This window comes from Cervus canadensis, chromosome X (genome assembly GCF_019320065.1).
Source record: "Cervus canadensis isolate Bull #8, Minnesota chromosome X, ASM1932006v1, whole genome shotgun sequence".
NCBI classification, from domain to species: Eukaryota; Metazoa; Chordata; class Mammalia; order Artiodactyla; family Cervidae; genus Cervus; species Cervus canadensis.
This window is the reverse complement of record NC_057419.1, coordinates 34,619,667-34,636,069: the sequence shown is the minus strand read 5'-3', so window position 1 is coordinate 34,636,069 and position 16,403 is coordinate 34,619,667. Positions and strand designations below refer to the sequence as shown.

The following is a 16,403-nucleotide window of genomic DNA, read 5'->3' as shown; positions in this document are numbered from 1 at the left end:
TGTAACAAAACTATATTAATGTAAGTCAGTGTGTTATTATTATATGTAATTATAATAATTACATTAATATTAAAATCAACATAATATTCTTTTAGAAGTGGGTTAGTGTATAAAGAGAGCTTTGGTCTGGTCCTCAAATCCTCCTTATAAAGTAATTTTACAATAATAAATATAAAACAGTGTGCTATACCCATGCAGTTACAATCAATCAGTTTACAACAGAGGCAAAAACATGTAAAATAATGAAATTAAAACATTTTCTCACATCATATACAAAAATAAACTCAAAATGGATTAAAGACCTAAATGTAAGAATAGAAACCATAAAAATCCTAGAAGAGAATGTAGACAGAACACTCTGACATAAATCATAGTAATATTTTTTGGATCTGTCTCCTAAGGCAAAGAAAACAAAAGCAAAAACAAACAAATGGGAACTAATTTAAATTATAAGCTTCTGCAGAGCAAATGAATCACTAACTAAATGAAAAAACAACCTACCAAATGGGAGAACATATTTGCAAATGATAAAGGGTTAATATTCAAAATATGTAAATAGCTAATACAATTCAACATACAGAAAAAACAGCCAACTAAAAAAATGGGCAGAAGACTTCAATATTCATTTTTCCAAAGAAGACATACAGGTGGTCAATAGGTACATGAAAAGCTGTTCAACATTGCTAATCATTAGAGAAATGAAAATCAAAACCACAATGAGATGTCACCTCACAACTACCAGAATGGCTATCATCAAAACGAACACAAATAATAAATGTTGGCAAGGATGTGGAAAAAAAAGGGAACCTTCATACACTGTAGGAATGTGAATTGGTGCATCTACTGTGGAAAACAGAATGGAGGTTTCTCAAAGAAACTAAAACTAGAAATATCATCAGTCAGTCAGTTCAGTCGCTCAGTCGTGTCCAACTCTTTGCGACCCCATGAATCGCAGCACGCCAGGCCTCCTTGTCCATCACAAACTACCGGAGTTTACTCAAACTCATGCCCATCGAGTCGGTGGTGCCATCCAGCCATCTCATCCTCTGTCGTCCCCTTCTCCTCCTGCCCCCAATCCCTCCAAGCATCAGGGTCTTTTCCAATGAGTCAACTCTTCGCATCAGGTGGCCAAAGTATTGGAGTTTCAGATTCAGCATCAGTCCTTCCAATGAACACCCAGGACTTTTCTCCTTCAGGATGGACCGGTTGGATCTCCTTGCAGTCCAAGGGACTCTCAAGAGTCTTCCCCAACACCACAGTTCAAAAGCATCAATTTTTCGGCGCTCAGCTTTCTTCACAATCCAACTCTCACATCCATACATGACCACTGGAAAAACCATAGCCTTGACCAGACGGACCTTTGTTGGTAAAGTAATGTCTCTGCTTTTTAATATGCTATCTAGGTTGGTCATAACTTTCCTTCCAAGGAGTAAGTGCCTTTTAATTTTATGGCTGTAGTCACCATCTGCAGTGATTTTGGAGCCCCCCAAAAATAAAATCTGACACTGTTTCCACTGTCTCTCCATCTATTTCCCATGACCTGCCTCTTGAGAAACCTGTATGCAGGTCAGGAAGCAACAGTTAGAACTGGCCATGGAACAACAGACTGGTTCCAAATAGGAAAAGGAGTATGTCAAGGCTGTATATTGTCACCCTGCTTATTTAACTTATGTGCAGAGTACATCATGAGAAATGCTGGGCTGGAAGAAGCACAAGCTGGAATTAAGATTCCTGGGAGAGACAAAATTCAACACTCATTTATGATTAAAACTCTCCAAAAAGCAGGAATAGAAGGAACATACCTCAACATAATAAAAGCTATATATGACAAACCCACAGCAAGCATCACCCTCAATGGTGAAAAACTGAAGGCATTTCCCCTGAAATCAGGAACAAGACAAGGGTGCCCACTCTCACCACTACTATTCAACATAGTGTTGGAAGTTCTGGCCACAGCAATCAGAGCAGAAAAAGAAGTAAAAAGGAATCCAGATAGAAAGAAGAAGTGAAACTCTCATGTTTGCAGATGACATGATCCTCTATATAGAAAACCCTAAGACTCTACCAGAAAATTACTAGAGCTAATCAATGAATATAGTAAAGTTGCAGGATATAAAATTAACACACAGAAATCCCTTGCATTCCTATATACTAACAATGAAAAAACAGAAAGAGAAATTAAGGAAACAATACCATTCACCATTGCAACAAAAAGAATAAAATACTTAGGAGTATATCTACCTAAAGAAACAAAAGACCTATACATAGAAAACTATAAAACACTGATGAAAGAAATCAAAGAGGACACAAACAGATGGAGAAACATACCGTGTTCATGGATTGGAAGAATCAATATTGTCAAAATGGCTATTCTATCCAAAGCAATCTGTAGATTCAATGCAATCCCTATCAAGCTACCAACGGTATTTTTCACAGAACTAGAACAAATAATTTCACAATTTGTATGGAAATACAAAAAACCTCGAATAGCCAAAGTAATCTTGAGAAAGAAGAATGGAACTGGAGGAATCAACCTGCCTGACTTCAGACTCTACTACAAAGCCACAGTCATCAAGACAGTATGGTACTGGCACAAAGACAGAAATAGATCAATGGAACAGAATAGAAAGCCCAGAGATAAATCCACGAACCTATGGACACCTTATCTTTGACAAAGGAGGCAAGGATATACAATGGAAAAAAGACAACCTCTTTAACAAGTGGTGCTGGGAAAACTGGTCAACCACTTGTAAAAGAATGAAACTAGAACACTTTCTAACACCATACACAAAAATAAACTCAAAATGGATTAAAGATCTAAATGTAAGACCAGAAACTATAAAACTCCTAGAGGAGAACATAGGCAAAACACTCTCCGACATAAATCACAGCAGGATCCTCTATGACCCACCTCCCAGAATATTGGAAATAAAAGCAAAACTAAACAAATGGGACCTAATGAAACTTAAAAGCTTTTGCACTACAAAGGAAACTATAAGTAAGGTGAAAAGACAGCCCTCAGATTGGGAGAAAATAATAGCAAATGAAGAAACAGACAAAGGATTAATCTCAAAAATATACAAGCAACTCCTGCAGCTCAATTCCAGAAAAATAAATGACCCAATCAAAAAATGGGCCAAAGAACTAAACAGACATTTCTCCAAAGAAGACATACAGATGGCTAACAAACACATGAAAAGATGCTCAACATCACTCATTATTAGAGAAATGCAAATCAAAACCACAATGAGGTACCATTACACGCCAGTCAGGATGGCTGCTATCCAAAAGTCTACAAGCAATAAATGCTGGAGAGGGTGTGGAGAAAAGGGAACCCTCTTACACTGTTGGTGGGAATGCAAACTAGTACAGCCGCTATGGAGAACAGTGTGGAGATTTCTTAAAAAACTGGAAATAGAACTGCCATATGACCCAGCAATCCCACTTCTGGGCATACACACTGAGGAAACCAGATCTGAAAGAGACACGTGCACCCCAATGTTCATCGCAGCACTGTTTATAATAGCCAGGACATGGAAGCAACCTAGATGCCCATCAGCAGATGAATGGATAAGGAAGCTGTGGTACATATACACCATGGAATATTACTCAGCTGTTAAAAAGAATTCATTTGAACCAGTCCTAATGAGATGGATGAAACTGGAGCCCCTTATACAGAGTGAAGTAAGCCAGAAAGATAAAGAACATTACAGCATACTAACACATATATATGGAATTTAGAAAGATGGTAACGATAACCCTATATGCAAAACAGAAAAAGAGACACAGAAATACAGAACAGACTTTTGAACTTTGTGGGAGAATGTGAGGGTGGGATATTTCAAAAGAACAGCATGTATACTATCTATGGTGAAACAGATCACCAGCCCAGGTGGGATGCATGAGACAAGTGCTCCAGCCTGGTGCACTGGGAAGACCCAGAGGAATCGGGTGGAGAGGGAGGTGGGAGGGGGGATCGGGATTGGGAATACATGTAAATCCATGGCTGATTCATATCAATGTATGACAAAACCCACTGGAAAAAAAAAAAAAAAGAATAAAGTGCTGTGAAAAGTGAGCACTTTAATAAAAAAAAAAAAATTCCTGGGAGAAATATCAATAACCTCAGATATGCAGATGACACTACCCTTATGGCAGAAAGTGAAGAGGAACTAAAAAGCCTCTTGATGAAAGTGAAAGAGGAGAGTGAAAAAGTTGGCTTAAAGCTCAACATTCAGAAAACTAAGATCATGGCATCTGGTCCCATCACCTCATATGATCTAGCAATTTTACTTCCTGGGTATATATTCATAGAAAACAAAATCACTAATTTGAAAAGATACATGCACTCCAATGTTCATATGGGAGCAACCTAAGTGTCCATCAACAGAAGAACAGATATAGATATGGTATACATATATACATATATATATACACAATATACATATATATATACACACACATACAATGGAATACTACTCAGCCATAAAAAGAATGAAATTTTGTCTTTTGCAATGACAGGGATGGGCTTGGAGGGTATCATGCTTAGTGAAGTAAGTCAGACAGAGGAAGACAAATACTGTATGTTACCACTTATACATAGAATCTAGGAAACAAAACAAACTAGTGATTATAGTAAAAAAAGAAAAAAACTCACAGGTGTAGAGAACAGTCTAGTGATTACCAGTGGGAGAGAGAAGTGGGGAAGAGAAAGGAGGGGTAGGGGATAAAGAGGTACAAACTACTATGTATGAAATAAATAAGCAACAAGGATATATTGTATAAGACAGAGATTGAGTATAATTTACAAAAATTTTGAATCACTGTTGTACCTGACACTAATATAATATTATAAATCAACTACAATGTAATTTTTTTTTAAAAAAGGAAACAAGGTTGGTTTCTTCTGAGGCCTCTTCTCCTGGTTAGTAAATGGTGATCTTCCTGTCTCTTCACATGGTCTTCCCGTTGTATGTGTCTTTCTCCTAATTTCCTTTGTTTTTATAAGGACACCAGTCATATTGGTTAAAACCCACCCTAGCTACCTCATTTTTACTTAATTACTTCTTTAAAGATTCTATCTCCAAATACAGTCACATTCTAAGTTACTCGGGGTTAGGATTTCAGCATATGAATTTTGAAGGAACACAATTAAGCCCATAACAGTTCTATTATTTAGAATTACATCTATTTCTAAAAAGGTAATAATTATAATCATTTTTAACTTTAAATGAGAAACTAGAGAATTTAGCATGCAAACCATTCAAAATACAAATTAATTCTTACATAATGAGTTATATGTTTGCTTAAAATGATTGATGGCCCTTTTTGGAGATGCACCACTGTGGTCAATACATTACTCTTGATTACATGTGGATTGCCTGATAGATTGTGCCTAATCTCATTCCTACATTCATCCCTTAGCCTCACTAATCCTTGGAGTCTACCAAATTTTTAACCTGTAGCTCATCCCATAGCCTCACTTCAGAGATAGAGGAGCAAGACTTTCTACTCTAGATTTTCAAAATATAGATAGCATGATGCTGAATGAGATTATCCATGCAAAATACTCTTATGAAAGCAAAATACATTATTATTCTGCTTTCTAGTACATCATCTATGAAAGAGCATATGGAATCATGTCTTAAAAGAATTTTGGAGTTTTGTATAATCAAGGATGACATAATCTATAGTATCTGGACTGTGGTTCAGATGATCTGAACTTTAGTCCTTTCTGTGCAATAGAATCATTTGACAAAATACTTATAAGGGCAGTAATAGGAATAATAGTATTGAAATATATTATCTTTCTCAGAAGAAAGATCTTTTAGGTCTTTTCCAATGTTAATAACAATAGTATCTACTGTTACTTATTTTGTACTTAACATATGCCATGCTCTATGCCAAGAGACTTATATACAACATCTCATTTAGTGCTCCAAATAACCATGAAAGGTAGGTATTGTTATTCTTGTTTTATGGAAGAAGAAGGTGAAACTTAGGTTAAGTTCCCCAAGGTCATATATATAGTAAGTGGCAAAGTCAAGATTTGATCCCTAGTACATGTGACACCAAAGTCTGCTAATTTGCTACTTAATAGTGTGTTAGAGATTGAAATTTTATCAGAAACTATATTAGTTTCCTAGGGCTATCATAACAAATTATCACAAACTGGGTGACCTGAAAAAACATAAATTTATTTTCTTATAGTTATGGAGACAAGAAGTCTGACGTTAAGGTCCAGTTCCCTCTGAAGGCTCCTGGGGAGGATCCTTCCTTGCCTCTTCCCAGCTTCTGGCCACTCCTGGCAGTCCTTGGTGTTCCTTTGTGGTGACACAACTCTAATCTCTGCTTCTGTTTTCACATGGCCATCTTCCTTCCGTGTCTGTGTATTCAAAATTTTCTCTTCTTATAAAGACACCAGCCATAGGGTCCATGCTAATCCAATGTGACCTCATCTTGAATTCAGCTGCAAATACACTATTTTTAAATAAATTCACATTCACAGGCTTTGGGTGGACATGAATTCTGGAGGGACACTTTTCACCCACTAGGGGCACCATTAAGCAGATAAGAAATAGAAAAACTTGTACTATGTCTGACTAGGTTTTCTTAAGCTCTGAATAATGAATAAAAGGTTATGTGATTTGAGGCTTTCATATCTTTGCTGCTTATATATGTTTTGCTTATGCCAAATAATGTTCCTACAGACAGTCGTATGCTATTCTGTATTCTAATTTAATCAGTTCAGTTCAGTCAGTCAGTCGTGTCTGACTCTTTGAGACCCCATGGAATGCACGCCAGGCCTCCCAGTTCATCACCAACTCCTGGAGTCTACTCAAACTCATGTCCATTGAGTCGGTGATGCCATCCAACCATCTCATCCTCTGTCATCCCCTTCTCCTCCCACCTTCAAACTTTCCCAGCATCAGGGTCTTTTCAAATGAGTCACTTCTTCGCATCAGGTGGCCAGAGTATTCAAGTTTCAGCTTCAATATCAGTCCTTCCAATGAATATTCAGGACTGGTTTCCTTTAGGATGGACTGGTTGGATCTCCTTGCAGCCCAAGGGACTCTCAAGAGTCCTCCAACACCACAGTTCAAAAGCATCAATTCTTTGGCACTCAGCTTTCTTTATAGTCCAACTCTTACATCCATACATGACTACTGGAAAAACCATAGCCTTGACTAGATGAACCTTTGTCAGCAAAGTAATGTCTGTGCTTTTAACATGCTGTCTAGGTTGGTCATAGCTTTCCTTCCAAGGAAAGTCTTTTAATTTCATGGCTGCAGTCACCATCTGCAGTGATTTTGGAGCCCCCCAAAATAAAGTCTGACACTGTTTCCACTGTTTCCCCATCTATTTGCCATGAAGTGATAGGATTGGATGCCATGATCTTAGTTTTCTGAATGTTGAGCTTTAAGCCAACTTTTTCACTCTCCTCTTTCACTTTCATCAAGAGGTTCTTTAGTTCTTCTTTGCTTTCTGCCATAAGGGTGGTGTCATCTGCATATCTGAGGTTATTGATATTTCTCCCGGTGATCTTGATTCCAGCTGTACTTCCTCCAGCCTTGCATTTCTCATGATGTACTCTGCATATAAGTTAAATAAGCAGGGTGACAATATACAGCCTTGACGTACTTCTTTTCCTATTTGGAACCAGTCTGTTGTTCCATGGCCAGTTCTAATTGTTTCTTCCTGACCTGCATACAGGTTTCTCAAGAGGCAGGTCAGGTGGTCTGCTATTCCCATCTCTTGAAGAATTTTCCTCAGTTTATTGTGATCCACACAGTCAAAGGCTTTGGCATAGTCAATAAAGCAGAAATAGATGTTTTTCTGGAACTCTCTTGCCTTTTTGATGATCCAGCAAATATTGGCAATTTGCTCTCTGGTTCCTCTGCCTTTTCTAAATCCAGCTTGAACATCTGAAAATTCACAGTTCACGAACTGTTGAAGCCTGACTTGGAGAATTTTAAGCATTACTTTACTAGTGTGTGAGATGAGTGCAATTGTGCGGTAGTGTGAGCATTCTTTGGCATTGCCTTTCTTTGGGATTGGAATGAAAAGTGACTTTTTCCAGTCCTGTGGCCACTGCTGAGTTTTCCAAATTTGCTAGCATATTGAGTGCAGCACTTTCACAGAATCATCATTTAGGAGTTAAAATAGCTCAACTGTAATTCCATCACCTCCACTAGCTTTGTTCGCAGTGATACTTCCTAAGGCCCACTTGACTTCACATTCCAGGATGTCTGGCTCTAGGTGAGTGATCACACCATCGTGATTATCTGGGTCATGAAGATACTTTTTGCATAGTTCTTCTGTGTATTCTTGCCACTTCTTAATATCTTCTGCTTCTGTTATGTCCATATGCTATCTGTCCTTTATTGAGCCCATCTTTGAATGAAATGTTCCCTTGGTATCTCTAATTTTCTTGAAGAGATCTCTAGTCTTTCCGACTCTATTGTTCCCCTCTATTTTTGCACTAAACAAGTCACAGAGTTACAGGGTTAGAAATAACCTCAGATAGTTATTAGACCTATTGGTTTGCTTCTAGAGAAGATTCACTGATTCATGCCAGACAGTCGGGTGTCTAATACTTTCTGAATAGGTTTTATGGCATCTCCTAGTAAACTGCCCTAGTGTTCAGAAAGTTATCTTCAAGTCTAACTTTCAAACTTCTGGTTACAATTGAATCTAATTTTAGTTTATGGATTCTACTGTCTTGAGAATCCTGACATATAAAAAATGTTACAACTCAAATTATTAAAACTTCACATTTACAAAGCAGTTTAATGCTGCATATTTTATGCCTGTATACTTTTACTCTTGCTAGCTTAAAATAATAAATCTGTAAGATGTTATTAAACTAGACTTATTTTAAAGAAATTGTGGTCAGAGAAGTTGAGTTACTTAGCAAGTCATAGAGCTAGTAAATGATAGAACTGGAACTTCAACCCAGATCATCTGTCCCTAAATCCTGTTCTTTGTCCCATTATGCCCCACTGCAAAATAAAGAAGCATAATCTAATGTTATTCTTCGGTGTATTGATGAATATAAGAGCTACCAGGGGAGAAGTGCTTGAGAATTACAGAATTCTAGAGTAAAATGGACATTAACAATCATAAATTGTGGTAACAGTTTCCTAAAGAATTCAAATTCTGGCAACTGGATTGATGATACCAGAAAGGTTTTGAACTGAATTGGGCTTACAAATGACTCTACACATGTGTAGTTGAGTTCATTGATAACATACAAAAAAATTCTGGCAACTGGATTGATGATACCAGAAAGGTTTTGAACTGAATTGGGCTTACAAATGACTCTACACATGTGTAGTTGAGTTCATTGATAACATAGAAAAAATGAAAATATACTACTTTGGACACTAGAAAAGTGAGCATTTGAGCATCAAGCTTCTGAGTAAGGAGATCAACTAAGCAAATCAGAAAGTTGTAGATTGAGAAGTAAAAGAACAGGCATACATTTGCTTAATAGCATGGACTTTAATGTCAGGCAGTTTTGGGTTTGAATCTTACCACTTACTAGCTAGATGACCTGGGATAAGTTGCTTAACTTCTTTAAACTTCTTCTCAATAAAATGTCATAAGAATGACTACATCATTGTGTTGATGTAAATATTGAAAGATTATACACACATACAATACTTAGTGAGGTACCTTGCACAATAAATTGTAGTTTCCAATTATAATAACAATATTACTGTCATTATTACTATTATGGTGGAGCATCAACTAAGCCCCCATCCACTTCTCTTGAAAGGCTATTGTGGAAAATGACTTTTATTTATAAATATTTCATACATGTATATAGAAAATCTTTGACCTTAAGAACCATTCATGGGTAGTCCCAAGATGGCAGAGGAATAGGATGGGGAGACCACTCTCTTCCCCACAAATACATCAAAAGATCATCTGCCTGTGGAGCAACTTCCACAAAACAACTTCTGAACACAGATACCCCAGAAAGACAAAACAATCTCTTCAAAATGAGGTAGGACAAAAGATAAAGATGAAAAGAGAGACGAAAGATTTAGGGATGGAGACCCATCCTGGGGAGGGAGTCATGAAGGAGGAGAAGTTTCCACACAATATAAAACCCTCTCAGAGGTGGGGTCAGTGGGGAGCTTTGGAATCTTAGAGGGTAGCATAACTGAAAAGAAAATCACTACAGAATTCACAATGAACAGCAATTATTAGCCAAGAAGTGGCTCACATGCTTGCCTTTGACCAAAGTCAGTGGGGGCTGGTGCGGAGGCATGAGCTACATTGTCAGTCCTTAGGGTAAAGACTGGGGTGAATGCCCTGAGAACACTCTGAGGAGACTAATGTGACATAGCAACCTAAACCATGGGAATGCCAGAGAAACAAAGAAAAAAAAAAAAAAGGACCTTTTCCCATGGGAAGGCTGTAACACAGCACTGTGACCCCTGGCGTGCTCACAGAACAAAGGATCATGCTCTAGTGAGCAAGTTGGCTGCCATTTATGCCCTCTCTCCTTGAAGGCAGAGAGGCAGAAGGCAATGGGCCGCTGCAATCTCGGCCCCAGAGACTGCATCTTCCGACAAGCTGTGAGTTGGCTGCCAGTCACTAATCACATCTTCCTGGAATCCTGGATGGTTCATATTGGCTAGAAATGTTAGAGCTTGGAACTAGCTCCCCTGATGAGATGCATGGCCCACCTGCGACTGTGTGCTCGCAGCATACCCGAGAGCCTGAGCTGCTTGGACCTGGGAGGTGCACAAGACACACGGCATACCTGAGACTGTGCCCTCGTGGTGCACCTGGAGCCTGAGAGGCTTGGAGTTGGGAAGTACATGCCACCTTGGGCTGTGGCAACCCAGTGTGATCTATCCACTGCGAGCACTCCCCACACATGCCAGCAGTATTTTTTTGCAGTGTCCTTCCCTCTCCACAGCACAGCTGAGCAAGTGAACTCGAATAAGTGGCCACTTTCGCCTCCTCATGTCAGGGTGGAAATTAGACACTGAAGAGACTTGCAAACAGAGGAGACCAAATGAAGCAAAGGAAAGAAGGGGAAACTGCCCCAGAAGTAACAGGTGCAACAATTAAAACTCTGCAGTTAAGCTGAGACTGTGCATTTGAGGGGCAACTGTAGACTTCAAGAGCAAGTATAAGTTGAAACAGAGGACTATCTGACAGTGAACTGACCCCACCAACACTGTCCACAAAAGCTCCAGAGAAATACCTAGACATATTTTTATTATTATTTTTAAATTAAAAAAAATTAGTCCTTTATTACTCTTTTAACTTTTATTTTTATAGTATATTATTACCTTTCTAAAAAAGAACCTTATTTAAACAAACTCCATATTTTTTTTCCAGAGGAGCTACTGAAAATATGTTCTGCTTTATCTCTGGGTAATCTTCCTAAAAGATATCATCTTAAACTTTCCACTAACCTCAGTGTATTCCTGGGAAAGTTGCTCAATTTATAGGCTTAATGTAATTCACTTTTAGACAGAAAAAGGGATATAGTCCTGACAAAAACAACTTATAATACCCACTTACCTTTTTCTGCTGGGCTCAAAATAGTCACTGTGAAAAGAGAGAGAAAGATCAAGATTAGTGATATTTAGAAACATTATCTTTCTTATCTGTTTTTCCATAGCATCAATTTTAGTAATTTAGTCAATGATACTTTAGGAAACCATCAGCCTGCTAAAATAAAGGAAGGCAAGGGTGATTAAATTCTATCCTTTGCTATCTTCCTTCATCTTAAACCTTGAGTGAGAATTTCTATGGGCTTCCCTGGTGACTCAGGGTTAAAGAATCTGCCTGCCAATGCAGGAGACATGGGTTCAATCTTTGGGTTAGGAAGATCCCCTGGAGAAGGAAATGGCAATCCACTCCAGTATTCTTGCCTGGAAAATCCCATGGACAGAGGAGCATGGTGGGCTAGAGTCCATGGGGTCACAAAAGAGTCAGACACAGAGGGGACCTTCAAGATGGCAGGGGAATAGGACAGGGAGAACACCTTCTCTCCCACAAATACATTAAAAAATCACTTGCGTGTAGAACAACTCCCACAGAACATCTTCTGAATGCTGGCAGAGGATCCCAGACATCCAGAAAGGCAAACACATCTCACTGGAGTGAGGTAGGGCAAAAGATAGAGACTAAAAGAGAGACAGACGATGTCAGGACAGGGACCTGCACCCTGGGAGAGTCCTAAAGGAGGGGAGGTTTCCACACACTAGGAAATCCCCTCACATGTGGGGTCAAGGGGAAGCTTCAGAACTCAGAGGAGAGTGCAGCACAGGAAGACAGGTTCTCTGAGGCGAAAACAGAGAAAATTCACCACAGAGATTAAGCCCAACAGCATTTCCCAACTGAGAAGTGTCTCACACACTTGTGTCCACTTGCTGTGAGTGGGGGCTAGGTGCAGAGGCCTAGGATTTGGGGATGAGGCCTCAGAGAGAGGGCCAGGGCTGACTGCCAGGAAGATACTCTGAGGGGGCTGAGGCAACACAATAGAGATAGACCAGAAAAACTTGGGGTCTGCCAGAGAAAAAAAGGATCATTCCACAGGAAGACTCTAACACTGCCCTGTGATTCTACGTGCTCACAGAACAAGGGACCCCATGAAAGTGAATTCTGAAGAGGTGTGATCCAGCTGTGGTCTGTGGCCCCAGAGGCAGAGAGGCAGGCATGGTGCCAGAGGTGGAAGGCAAGGGACCGCTATAATCTCAGTCCAAGAGAGCACAACTACCGCCAAGCAATGAGCAGCTGCAGGTTGCCACCCATGTCTTCCTGGAAGCCTGAGTGACTCAGCTCTGCCAAGTGTCCCACAGACCTGGACTAACTCCCTTGGGGAAAAGCATGGCCCACCTCAGACTATCTCAACCCTCCACATTGCTCAGCCACAATGAGCACTCCCCACACACCCCTCTCCCCAGCACAATTGAGCAAGTGACCCTGAATAAGGAGCTACTTGCACACCCTCACATCTGGGAAGTGAACAAACATGGGAGAAAGACTTAAAAACAAAGGTGGGATCAAAACCAAAGCAGAACATCAGGGGCTCCATGAGCAAAGGAAAGAAGGCGAAACCATTTCAGAAGTTACAGCTGCAGCAGTTTAAATTCCAGCATTTAGCCTGAGACTGGACTTTAGGGTCAATTGTCTGCTTTGAGAGTAAGTACAAACTGGAGCAAGATAAGACCTGAGTCTGAGCAGACCCTGCACTGCCCACAACATGTCCAGAGAGATACTTCCTTGATATACTGGAGAACTTTCTGAGTAGGCAAATCAACTGGAGCTGGAAAATGGAGAAACTACTTGGACATTCCCCTCACTTTTGTTGTCATTCTGTCGCTAAGTCGTGTCTGATTCTCCGCCACCCTGTGGACTGCAGCACACCAGGTTCCCCAGTCCTTCATCGTCTCCTGGAGTTTGATCAAATTCATGTCCACTGAGTCACTGATGCTATCTAATCATCTCATCCTCTGCCGATCTCTTCCCCTTTTGCCTTCAGTCTTTTCCAGTATCAGGGTCTTTGCCACTGAAAAGGTTCCTCGTATCAGGTGGTCAAAATATTGGAGCTTCAGCTTCAGCATCAGTCCTTCCAATGGATATTCAGGGTTGATTTCCTTTAGCATTGACTGGTTTGATCTTGTAGTCCAAGGGATTCTGAAGAGTCTACTCCAGCACCACAATTATTTGGCACTCAGCCTTCTTTATGGTCCAACTCTCACATCTGTACATAACTACTGGAAAAACCATAGCTTTGACTAGATGCAACTTTGTCGGCAAAGTGATGTCTTTCTTTTTTAAATATGCTGTGTAGGTTTGTATAGCTTTTCTTCCAAGGAGCAAGAGTCTTTTAATTTCATGGCTGCAATAATCACCTGCAGTGATTTTGGAGCCAAGAAAACAAAACCTTTCATTGTTTCCACTCCCGCCCCCCATTTTATTTTCCATGACTACCACTCTCTCTATATTTCCCCTCCTCTTTTCCCCTTTTTCTTTTTTTTTTTCTTTTCTCATACTGTCCTAATGTGGTTCTTTATTACTTCTTTAATTTTTATTGCTTATAACCTACTTTTTATTTTTATTAAAATATCTTATTTTTAAAACAAATTCCAAATTTTCAATTTTTGTTTTAGATATTTCTGTTTGATATTGTATTTTTTGAGAGTCTAATTTTTCCCATGCTTTTGATTTTTAGTTTTTTTATCTTTTGTTTTTGATTTTGTGTCTTTGAAAGTCTGTTAATAATTTTTAATATCTATTTTCATTTGGGGTTTGATTATTGACTTGATTGTTCTCTTTTTTGACTCTTCTTTTTAACTTTTCTTTTTTCTTTATTTTTCTTTCCTTCTCTATATAACTGTGTGAAACTCTCTGGGTGATCTTGGCTTTTGAGAGTTATTTCACCATTATTCTAGGGGTTTTTTGTCTTCTGTGCTGTGTGGCCTGTGAAATCTTGATGCTACAGTCAGGGTTCAGGCCTGAACCCCAGAGGCAGGAGACTCAAATTCAAAACTGTGGACCACCAGAAACTACTAACTCCATAGAAGATTAATAGGTGAGAGCCCTCCCAAAGGCCTCCATCTCAACACTAAGGCCAAGCCCCACCAAAAAGTCAGCAAGATCCAGTGCCAAATGCCACATGCCAGTCCTTCAGCTACATAGATGCACAACCAGCACATTAGTAGATAGGCTGACCAAAGCCATACCAAACACATCAGTTCAGTTAAGTCGTTCAGTTGTGCCCGACTCTTTGTGACCCCATGAACTGCGGCACACCAGGCCTCCCTGTCCACCACCAAACACATAGACACCCCAAAACTCACTACTTGACCTGGCACTGCCCTTCAGAGGGACAAGGTCTGGCTCCATCCAGCAGAAAACAGGCACAAATCCCCCCAACCAGGAAACCGTCACAAGGCACTGGTCCATCCCCACCCAGAGGAGTCAGAATCCACAATTAAGAGGAGCTACAACCTTCTAGCTTGAAGAAAGGAGATTCCAAACCCAGTAAATTTACAAAAAATGAAAAGACAGAGAAATATCCAGCAGAAGGAACATGGTAAAAACCTACAAGATGGAACAAATGAAGATGAAATAGGCAATCTACCTGAAAAAGAATTCAGAGTACTGATAATAAAGATGATTCAAAATCTTGAAAACAAAAAGGAGGTATGGATAAATAGACTATAGGCATGGATTGGGAAGATGTAAGAAATGTTTATCAAAGACATTGAAGAATTAAAGAATAAACAATCAACAACGAACAGTGCAATAACTAAGTGCACTGGAAGGAACCAACAGCAGAGTAACTGAGTCAGAAAAAAGGATAAATGAGCTGGAAGAGAGAATGACTGAAATAACTGTAACAGAACATGAATGTGAAAATTTGAATAATGAAAAAAGAATAAAAAGTAATGAGGACAGTCTCAAAGACCTATGGGACAACATTAAATATTACATTCAAATCATAGGGTTCCTAGAAGAAGACAAAATAAAGCCCATGAGAAAATATTTGAGGAGATTATAGTTGAAAATTTCCCTAAAATGGGAAAAGAAATAGCCACCCAAGTCAAGGAAGCCCAGAGCCTCCCTAAAAGGAAAAACTCACAGAGAAATACAACACATATTAATCAAACCAACAAAAATCAAACAGAAAGAACAAACATTAAAAGTAACAAAGTAAAAGCAACAAATAACATACAAGGAGATATCCATAAGGCAAATAGCAAATCTTTCAACAGAAACCCTACAGGCCAGAAGGGAATGGTAGGACATACTTAAAGTAATGAAAAGGAAAAAGCTACAACCAAGATTACTCTATCCAGCAGGGATTTCATTCAGATTTGAAGGAGAAATCAAAAGTTTTACAGACAAGCAAAAGTTAACTGAATTCAGCACCACCAAACCAGCTCCTAAACAAATGCTAAAGGAACTTCTCTAGACAGGAAACAAAAAGAAAAGGCCTACAAAACAAACCCAAAACAGTAAAGTAAATGGTAACAGGATCTTAAACATAAATGGAATAAATGCTCCAACCAAAAGACACAGATCGAATGGATGGATACAAAAAGAAGACACCCCCCCATACATACTGTCTACAAGAAACCCACCTCAGACCTAGGGATAAATGCAGACCAACTTGCATTCCCACCAGCAGTGTAAGAGGGTTCCCTTTTCTCCACACCCTCTCCAGCATTTATTGCTTGTAGACTTTTAGATAGCAGCCATCCTGACTGGCATGTAATGGTACCTCGTTGTGGTTTTGATTTGCATTTCTCTGATAATGAGTGATGTCGAGCATCTTTTCATGTGTTTGTTAGCCATCTGTATGTCTTCTTTGGAGAAATGTCTGTTTAGTTCTTTGGCCCATTTTTTGATTGGGTCATTTA

General features: G+C 39.2%; 1 protein-coding gene across 2 annotated transcripts in view; it reads right to left on the bottom strand.

The window, feature by feature from the left end:
- ZDHHC15 (zinc finger DHHC-type palmitoyltransferase 15) overlaps nucleotides 1-16,403 on the bottom strand; it is a 109,345-nt gene that overhangs the window by 47,964 nt on the left and 44,978 nt on the right. For both annotated transcript variants that reach the window (XM_043459546.1, XM_043459545.1), the window contains exon 2: nucleotides 11,551-11,577. In XM_043459546.1, the coding sequence (XP_043315481.1) occupies nucleotides 11,551-11,577 (27 nt within the window). The remainder of the gene's footprint in view (nucleotides 1-11,550; nucleotides 11,578-16,403) is intronic.